This window comes from Danio aesculapii, chromosome 21, assembly GCF_903798145.1.
Source record: "Danio aesculapii chromosome 21, fDanAes4.1, whole genome shotgun sequence".
Lineage (NCBI taxonomy): Eukaryota > Metazoa > Chordata > Actinopteri > Cypriniformes > Danionidae > Danio > Danio aesculapii.
The window spans coordinates 13,943,120-13,952,959 of record NC_079455.1 but is presented as its reverse complement, the minus strand read 5'-3'; the positions used below and the strand labels follow the sequence as shown (position 1 = coordinate 13,952,959).

The following is a 9,840-nucleotide window of genomic DNA, read 5'->3' as shown; positions in this document are numbered from 1 at the left end:
GAGAACCACCATTCGGGACTCACCATTAGGCAATGGCAAGATCTCCCGGCGAACCAAAAAAATTATTATTAAGTCCCCTCATCATCATTATCAAGAGAAATGAATCCTACTTGTTCTTCCCCAAGCAAATGTTGAAGTCATTCTGGGCAGGCTGTGGCTCTCACATCAACCTCATATCAACTGGAGCACCAGAGAAATCTTAGGATGGCGTTCAGCATGCACCACCAATGGTCACATTACTCCCCCTGCTGTTCACACTGCGCACCGGAAGCCCCTTTCAGTTCATTCCACCACCATTGAAAACACTCCTCACTCTTCAACCGTCTCCATACCACCCATCTACACCCCCTTCCTTGACGTTTTCAGCAAGGAACGAGCCACACAGTTGCCCCCATGATGGTCCTAGGACTGTAGTATCAACCTGCTGCCTAACACCAAACTACCGCATGGAAGGATTTATCATCTATCTCATCCTAAGCACGGGCAATGGATGATTACATCAACGAGGCTCTCAATCAAGGGTTCATCATACCATCGACCTCTCTAACCACATCCAGCTTTTTATTTGTGGCCAAGAAGGACTGAGAATTGAGACCCTGCATTGACTACAGAGTTCTGAAAGCGGCCACAGTCAAGTTCGCTTACCCCTTGCCTCTGGTCCAGGCTGCTCTAGAAGAGCTCCGGGAGGCCCGTATATTCACCAAGTTTGACCTCCAAAGTGTGTTCAATCTCATGCATAGCCAGGAAGGGGACGAGAGGAAAACGGCTTTCATCACTCCTTCCGGTCACTATGAGTACCAGGTGATGCCCTATGGCCTAGCTAACAGTCCCTCCATATTACAAAGTTTTACGAATGAGATCTTCAGAGACTTCCTCCATCGATTCGCCGTAGTTTACATTGACGACATTCTAATCTATTCCCGTAATCTAGCAGAACACCAGTCTCATGTCCAGAAAATCCTCCAACGACTCAGAGATGTGACCCCAGCGGGCTGCCCCAATAGCCAGCTACTGTCCATGGGTGGCAGTTTGGGATCTTGAGGGCCCCTTGCCCTCCAGCTGCAGGGTCTCTGACCCCAGCAGGTGGCCACAGGGTCCAGCCACACTCCATGGGTGGCAGTTTGGGCTCTTTAGGGCCCCTTGTCCTACAGCTGAAGGGTCTGTGACCCCAGCAGGTTGCCCTAGGGTCCAGCCACTCTCCCTGGGTGGCAGTTTGGGCTCTTGATGCCCCATGTCCTTCAGCTGCAGGGTCTGTGACCCCAGCAGGTTGCCCCTGGGGCCAGCCACTCTCCCTGGGTGGCAGTTTTGGCTCTTGAGGGCCTCTTGTCCTCCAGCTGCAGGGTCTGTGACCCCAGTGGGCTGCCCCAGGGTCCAGCCACTCTCCCTGGGTTGCAGTTTGGACTCTTGAGGGCCCCTTGCCCTCCAGCTGAAGGGTATGTGACCCCAGGAGGCTGCCCCAGGGGCCTTCCACTCTCCCTGGGTTGCAGTTTGGGCTCTTGAGGGCCCCTTGCCCTTCAGCTGCAGGGTCTGTGACCCCAGTGGGCTGCCCCAGGGTCCAGCCACTCTCCCTGGGTGGCAGTTTGGGCTCTTGAGGGCCCCTTGCCCTCCAGCTGAAGGGTCTTTGACCCCAGGGGGCTGCCCCAGGGTCCAGCCACTCTTCTTGGGTGGCAGTTTCTGTTCTTGAGGGCCCCTTGTCCGCCAGCTGCAGGGTCTGTGACCTCAGCGGGCTGCCCCAGGGGCCAGCTACTGTCCCTGGGTGGCAGTTTCGGCTCTTGAGGGCCCCTTGTCCCTCCAGCTGCAGGGTCTCTGAACCCAGCAGGTGGCCCCAGGGACCAGCCACTCTCCCATGGTGGCAGTTTGGGCTCTTAAAGGCCCCTTGTCCTCCAGTTGCAGGGTCTCTGATCCCAGCGGGCTGCCCCAGGGGCCAGCTACTGTCCCTGCGTGGCAGTCAGGGGTCTTGAGGGCATCCTTGCCCTCCAGCTGCAAGGTCTCTGACCCCAGCAGGTTGCCCCAGGGGCCAGCTACTGTGCCTGCGTGGTAGTTAGAGCTCTTGAGGGCCCCTTGTCCTCCAGCTGCGTAGTCTGTGACCCCAGCGGAATACCCCAGGGGCCAGCTACTGTCCCTGGGTAGTATTAAGGGGACTTTTGAGGGCCCCTTGTCCTTCAGCTGAAGGGTCTGTGACCCCAGCAGGTTGCCCCAGGGTCCAGCTACTTCCATTGGAAGCAGATTGGGCTCCTTGAGGGCCCCTTGTCCTCCAGCTGAAGGGTCTGTGACCCCAGTGGGCTGCCCCAGGGGCCTGCCACTCTCCCTGGGTTGCAGTTTGGGCTCTTGAGAGCCCCTTGTCCTTCAGCTGCAGGGTCTGTGACCCCAGCGGGCTGCCCCAGGGTCCCGCCACTCTCCTTGTTTTGCAGTTTGGGTTCTTGAGGGCCCCTTGCCCTCCAGGTGCAGGGTCTCTGACCCCAGCCGGTTTCCTCAGGGGCCAGCTACTGTCCCTGGGTGGCAGTTAGGGCTCTTGAGGGCCCCTTGCCCTCCAGCTGCTGGGACTGTGACCCCAACGGGCTACCCCAGGGGCCAGCTACTGTCCCTGGGCGGCAGTTTGGGCTCTTGAGGGCCCCTTGCCCTCCAGCTGCAGGGTCTTTGACCCCAGCAGGTTGCCCCAGGGGCCAGTCAATCTCACTGGGTGGCAGGTTGGGCTCTTGAGGGCCCCTTGTCCTCCAGCTGCAGGGTCTGTGACCCCAGCGGGCTGCCCAAGGGACCAGCTACTGTCCCTGGGTGGCAGTTAGGGCTCTTGAGGGCCCCATGCCCTCCAGCTGCAGGGTCTGTGACCCAAGCAGGTTGCCCCAGGGGCCAGCCACTCTCCCTGGGTTGCAGTTGGGCTCTTGAGGGCCCCTTGTCCGCCAGCTGCAGGGTCTGTGACCCCAGCGGCTGCCCCAGGGTCACGTCACTCTCCATGGGTTGCAGTTTGGGCTCTTAGAGGGCCCCTTGCCATCCAGCTGCAGGGTCTGTGACTCCAGCGGACTACCCCAGGTGCCAGCCACTCTGCCTGGGTGGCAGTTTAGGCTTTTGAGGGCCCCTAGTCCTCCAGCTGAAGGGTCTGTGACCCCAGTGGGCTGCCCCAGGGTCCAGCCACTCTCCCTTGGTGGCAGTTTGAGCTCTTGAAGGCCCCTTGTCCTCCAGCTGCAGGGTTTCTGACCCCAGTGGGCTGCCCCAGGGGCCTGCCACTCTGCCTGGGTTGCAGTTTGGGCTCTTGAGGGCCCCTTGTCCTTCAGCTGCAGGGTCTGTGACCCCAGCGGGCTGCCCCAGGGTCCCGCCACTCTCCCTGTTTTGCAGTTTGGGTTCTTGAGGGCCCCTTGCCCTCCAGCTGCAGGGTCTCTGACCCCAGCCGGTTGCCCCAGGGTCCAGCCACTCTCCCTGGGTGGCAGTTTGGGTTCTTGAGGGCCCCATGTCCTCCAGTTGCTGGGACTGTGACCCCAGCGGGCTACCCCAGGGGCCAGCTACTGTCCCTGGGTGGCAGTTTGGGCTCTTGAGGGCCCCTTGCCCTCGAGCTGCAGGGTCTGTGACCCCAGCAGGTTGCCCCAGGGGCCAGCCACTCTCACTGGGTTGCCGTTTGGGCTCTTGAGGGCCATTTGTCCTCCAGCTGAAGGGTCTGTGACCCCAGCGGGCTGCCCCAAAGGCCAGCTACTGTCCCTGGGTGGCAGTTTGGGCTCTTGAGGGCCCCTTGCCCTCCAGCTGAAGGATCTGTGACCCCAGTGGGCTGCCACAGGGGCCTGCCACTCTCCCTGGGTGGGCATTTGGGCTCTTGAGGGCCCCCTTGTCCTCCAGCTGAAGGGTTCTGTGACCCCATGCCAGGCTGCCCAGGGCCAGCTACTGCTCCCTGGGTGGCAGTTTGGGCTCTTGAGGGCCCCTTGTCCTCCAGCTGAAGGGTCTGTGACCCCAGCAGGCTGCCCCCGGGGCCTGCCACTCTCCCTGGGTGGCAGTTTGGGCTCTTGAGGGCCCCTTGTCTCGCAGCTGAAGGGTCTGTGACCCCAGTGGGCTGCCCCAAGGGCCTGCCACTCTCCCTGGGTGGCAGTTTGGCTCTTGAGGGCCCCTTGTCTCCAGCTGAAGGGTCTGTGACCCCAGCAGGCTGCCGCAGGGGCCAGCTACTGTCCTTGGGTGGACTAGTTTCTGGCTCTTGAGGGCCCCTTGTCCTCCAGCTGAAGGGTCTGTGACCCCATGGGCTTCCCCAGGGCTCCTGCCACTCTCCCTGGGTGGCAGTTTGGGCTCTTGAGGGCCCCTTGTCCTCCAGCTGAAGGGTCTGTGACCCCAGCAGGCTGCCCCAGGGGCCAGCTACTGTCCTTGGGTGGCAGTTTGGGCTCTTGAGGGCCCCTTGTCCTCCAGCTGAAGGGTCTGTGACCCCAGCAGGCTGCCCACAGGGGCCAGGCTACTGTCCCTGGGTGGCAGTTTGGGCTCTTGAGGGCCCCTTGTCCTCCAGCTGAAGGGTCTGTGACCCCAAGCAGGCTGCCCCAGGGGCCAGCTACTGTCCCTGGGTGGCAGTTTGGGCTCTTGAGGGCCCCTTGTCCTCCAGCTGAAGGGTCTGTGACCCCAGCAGGCTGCCCCAGGGGCCAGCTACTGTCCTGGGTGGCAGTTTGGCTCTTGAGGGCCCCTTGTCCTCCAGCTGAAGGGTCTGTGACCCCAGGTGGCTACCCAGGGGCCTGCCACTCTCCCTGGGTGGCAGTTTGGGCTCTTGAGGGCCCCTTGTCCTCCAGCTGAAGGGTCTGTGACCCCAGCAGGCTACCCCAGGGGCCTAGCACTCTCCCTGGGTGGCAGTATTGGGCTCTTGAGGGCCCCTTGTCCTCCAGCTGAAGGGTCTGTGACCCCAGCAGGCTGCCCCAGGGCCAGCCACTCTCCCTGGTGGCAGTTTGGGCTCTTGAGGGCCCCTGTCCTCCAGCTGAAGGGTCTGTGACCCCAGCAGGCTGCCCCAGGGGCCAGCTACTCTCCCTGGGTGGCAGTTTGGGCTCTTGAGGGCCCCTTGTCCTCCAGCTGAAGGGTCTGTGACCCCAGCAGGCTGCCCCAGGGGCCAGCTACTGTCCCTGGGTGGCAGTTTGGGCTCTTGAGGGCCCCTTGTCCTCCAGCTGAAGGGTCTGTGACCCCAGCAGGCTGCCCCAGGGGCCAGCTACTGTCCCTGGGTGGCAGTTTGGGCTCTTGAGGGCCCCTTGTCCTCCAGCTGAAGGGTCTGTGACCCCAGATGGCTGCCCCAGGGCCTGCCACTCTCCCTGGGTGGCAGTTTGGGCTCTTGAGGGCCCCTTGTCCTCCAGCTGAAGGGTCTGTGACCCCAGCAGGCTGCCCCAGGGGCCAGCTACTGTCCTTGGGTGGCAGTTTGGGCTCTTGAGGGCCCCTTGTCCTCCTGCTGAAGGGTCTGTGACCCCAACAGGCTACCGCAGGGGCCAGGTACTGTCCCTGGGTGGCAGTTTGGGCTCTTGAGGGCCCCTTGTCCTCCAGCTGAAGGGTATGTGACCCCAGCAGGCTCCCCTAGGGGCCAGCTACTGTCCCTGGGTGGCAGTTTGGGCTCTTGAGGGCCCCTAGTCCTCCGGCTGAAGGGTCTGTGACCCCAACAGGCTGCCGCAGGGGCCAGGTACTGTCCCTGGGTGGCAGTTTGGGCTCTTGAGGGCCCCTTGTCCTCCAGCTGAAGGGTCTGTGACCCCAGCAGGCTGCCCTAGGGGCCAGCTACTGTCCCTGGGTGGCAGTTTGGGCTCTTGAGGGCCCCTTGTCCTCCAGCTGAAGGGTCTGTGACCCCAGCAGGCTGCCGCAGGGGCCAGCTACTGTCCTTGGGTGGCCCTCTGGGCTCTTTAGGGCCAATTGTCCTCCAGATGAAGGGTCTGTGACCCCAGTGTGTTTCTCCAGGGGCCTACCACTCTCCCTGGGTGGCAGTTTTGGGCTCTTGAGGGCCCCTTGTCCTCCAGCTGAAGGGTCGTGACCCCAGCAGGCTGCCCCAGGGGCCAGCTACTGTCCCTGGGGGACAATTTGGGCTCTTGAGGGCCCCTTGTCCTCCAGCTGAAGGGTCTGTGACCCCAGTGGGCTACCCCAGGGCCTGCCACTTTCCCTGGGTGGCTTTTGGGCTCTGAGGGCCCCTTGTCCTCCAGCTGAAGGGTCTGTGATCCCAGTGGGCTGCCCCAGGGGCCTGCCACTCTCCCTGGGTGGCAGTTTTGGGCTCTTGAGGGCCCATTGTCCTCCAGCTGAAGGGTCTGTGACCCCAGCAGGCTGCCGCACGGGCCAGCTACTGTCCTTGGATGGCACTTTGGGCTCTTTAGGGCCCCTTGTCCTCCAGATGAAGGGTCTGTGACCCCAGTGTGTTTCCCGAGGGGCCTGCCACTCTCCCTGGGTGGCAGTTTGGGCTCTTGAGGGCCCCTTGTCCTCCAGCTGAAGGGTCTGTGTCCCCAGCAGGCTGCCCCAGGGGCCAGCTACTGTCCCTGGGTGGCAGTTTGGGCTCTTGAGGGCCCCTTGTCCTCCAGCTGAAGGGTCTGTGACCCCAGTGGGCTACCCCAGGGGCCTGCCACTCTCCCTGAGTGGCAGTTTGGGCTCTTGAGGGCCCCTTGTCCTCCAGCTGAAGGGTCTGTGACCCCAGTGGGCTGCCCCAGGGGCCTGCCACTCTCCCTGGGAGGCAGTTTGGGCTCTTGAGGGCCCCTTGTACTCCAGCTGAAGGGTCTGTGACCCCAGCAGGCTGCCGCAGGGGCCAGCTACTGTCCTTGGGTGGCAGTTTCGGCTCTTGAGGGCCCCTTGTCCTCCAGCTGAAGGGTCTGTGACCCCAGCAGGCTGCCGCAGGGGCCAGCTACTGTCCTTGGGTGGCAGTTTCGGCTCTTGAGGGCCCCTTGTCCTCCAGCTGAAGGGTCTGTGACCCCAGTGGGTTTCCCCAGGGGCCTGCCACTCTCCCTGGGTGGCAGTTTGACCTCTTGAGGGCCCCTTGTCCTCCAGCTGAAGGGTCTTTGACCCCAGCAGGCTGCCCCAGGGGCCAGCTACTGTCCCTGGGTGATAGTTTGGGCTCTTGACGGCCCCTTGTCCTCCAGCTGATAGGTCTGTGACCCCAGTGGGCTTCCCCAGGCTCCAGCCACTCTCCCTGGGTGGCAGTTTGGGCTCTTGAGGGCCCCTTGTCCTCCAGCTGAAGGGTCTGTGACCCCAGCAGGATGCCCCAGGGTCCAGCCACTCTCCCTGGGTGGCAGTTTGGGCTCTTGAGGACACCATGTCCTCCAGCTGAAGGGTCTGTGACCCCAGCAGGCTGCCCCAGGGGCCAGCTACTGTCCCTTGGTGGCAGCTTGGGATCTTGAGGGCCCCTTGTCCTCCAGCTGAATGGTCTGTGACCCCAGCAGGCTGCCCCAGGGGCCAGCTACTGTCCCTGGGTGGCAGTTTGGGCTCTTGAGGGCCACTTGTCCTTCAGCTGAAGGGTCTGTGACCCCAACAGGCTGCCCCAGGGGGCAGCTACTGTCCCTGGGTGGCAGTTTGGGCTCTTGAGGGCCCCTTGTCCTCCAGCTGAAGGGTCTGTGACCCCAGCAGGCTGCCCCAGGGACCAGCTACTGTCCTCTGGGTGGCAGTTTGGCTCTTGAGGGCCCCTTGTCCTCCAGCTGAAGGGTCTGTGACCCCAGCAGGCTGCCCCAGGGACCAGCTACTGTCCCTGAGTGGCAGTTTGGGCTCTTGAGGGCCCCTTGTCCTCCAGCTGAAGGGTCTGTGACCCCAGTGGGCTACCCCAGGGGCCTGCCACTCTCCCTGGGTGGCAGTTTGGGCTCTTGAGGGCCCCTTCTCCTCCAGCTGAAGGGTCTGTGACCATAGCAGGCTGCCCCAGGGGCTAGATACTGTCCCTAGCTGGCAGTTTGGGCTCTTGAGGGCCCCTTTCCTCCAGCTGAAGGGTCTGTGACCCCAGCAGGCTGACCCAGGGGCCAGCTACTGTCCCTGGGTGGCAGTTTTTGCTCTTGAGGGCCCCTTGTCCTGCAGCTAAAGGCTCTGTGACCCCTGAGGGCTGCCCGAGGGGCCTGTTACTTTCCCTGGGTGGCAGTTTGGGCTCTTGAGGGCCCCTTGTCCTCCAGCTGAAGGGTATTTGACCCCAGCAGGCTGCCCCAGGGGCCAGCTACTGTCCCTGGTTGGCAGTTTGGGCTCTTGAGGGCCCCTTGTCCTCCAGCTGAAGGGTCTGTGACCCCAACAGGCTGCCCCAGGGGCCAGCTACTGTCCCTGGGTGGCAGTTTGGGCTCTTGAGGGCCCCTTGTCCTCCAGCTGAAGGGTCTGTGACCCCAGCATGCTGCCCCAGGGGCCTGCCACTCTCCCTGGGTGGCAGTTTGGGCTCTTGAGGGCCCACTGTCCTCCAGCTGAAGGGTCTGTGACCCCAGTGGGCTACAACAGGGGCCTTCCACACTCCCTGGGTGGCAGTTTGGGCTCTTGAGGGCCCCTTGTCCTCCAGCTGAAGGGTCTGTGACCCCAGTGGGCTGCCCCAGGGGCCTGCCACTCTCGCTGGGTGGCAGTTTGGGCTCTTGAGGGCCCCTTGTCCTCCAGCTGAAGGGTCTGTGACCCAAGCAGGCTGCCCCAGGTTCCAGCTACTGTCCCTGGGTGGCAGTTTGGGCTCTTGAGGGCCCCTTGTCCTCCAGCTGAAGGGTCTGTGACCCCAACGGGCTTCCCCAGGCTCCATGCCACTCTCCTTGGGTGGCAGTTTGGGCTCTTGAGGGCCCCTTGTCCTCCAGCTGAAGGGTCTGTGACCCCAGCAGGCTGCCCCAGGGTCCTGCCACTCTCCCTAGGTGGCAGTTTGGGCTCTTGAGGACCCCTTGTCCTCCAGCTGAAGGGTCTGTGACCCCAGCAGGCTGCCCCAGGGGCCAGCTACTGTCCCTTGGTGGCAGCTTGGGCTCTTGAGGGCCCCTTGCCCTCCAGCTGAATGGTCTGTGACCCCAGCAGGCTGCCCCAGGGGCCAGCTACTGTCCTTGGGTGGCAGTTTGGGCTTTTGAGGGCCCCTTGTCCTCCAGCTGAAGGGTCTGTGACCCCAGCAGGCTGCCCCAGGGGCCAGCTACTGTCCCTGGGTGGCAGTTTGGGCTCTTGAGGGCCCCTTGTCCTCCAGCTGAAGGGTCTGTGACCCCAGCAGGCTGCCCCAGGGGCCAGCTACTGTCCCTGGGTGGCAGTTTGGACTCTTGAGGGCCCCTTGTCCTCCAGCTGAAGGGTCTGTGACCCCAGCAGGCTGCCCCAGGGGCCAGCTACTGTCCCTGGGTGGCAGTTTGGGTCTTGAGGGCCCCTTGTCCTCCAGCTGAAGGGTCTGTGACCACGGTGGGCTACCCCAGGGGCCTGCCACTCTCCCTGGGTGGCAGTTTGGGCTCTTGAGGGCCCCTTGTCCTCCAGCTGAAGGGTCTGTGACCCCAGTGGGCTACCCCAGGGGCCTGCCACTCTCCCTGGGTGGCAGTTTGGGCTCTTGAGGGCCCCTTGTCCTCCAGCTGAAGGGTCTGTGACCCCAGCAGGCTTCCCCAGCGGCCAGCCACTTTACCTTGGTGGCAGTTTGGGCTCTTGAGGGCCCCTTGTCCTCCAGCTGAAGGGTCTGTGATCCCAGCAGGCTGCCCCAGGGGCCAGCTACTGTCCCTGGGTGGCAGTTTGGGCTCTTGAGGGCCCCTTGTCCTTCAGCTGACGGGTCTGTGACCCCAACAGGCTGCCCCAGGGGCCAGCTACTGTCCCTGGGTGGCAGTTTGGGCTCTTGAGGGCCACTTGTCCTTCAGCTGAAGGGTCTGTGACCCCAACAGGCTGCCCCAGGGGCCAGCTACTGTCCCTGGGTGGCAGTTTGGGCTCTTGAGGGCCCCTTGTCCTCCAGCTGAAGGGTCTGTGACCCCAGTGGGATTCCCCAGGGCCCTG

The 9,840-nt window shown here is 63.1% G+C and overlaps 1 protein-coding gene across 1 annotated transcript in view; it reads left to right on the top strand.

Annotated features, from left to right (window-relative positions):
• The first annotated feature begins 486 nt into the window (after positions 1-486).
• pcyt1bb (phosphate cytidylyltransferase 1B, choline b) overlaps positions 487-9,840 on the top strand; it is a 22,201-nt gene continuing 12,847 nt past the window's right edge. Inside the window, exons 1-2 of the mRNA XM_056446891.1 lie at positions 487-521; positions 612-801. Coding sequence (XP_056302866.1) covers positions 487-521; positions 612-801 — 225 coding nt within the window. The remainder of the gene's footprint in view (positions 522-611; positions 802-9,840) is intronic.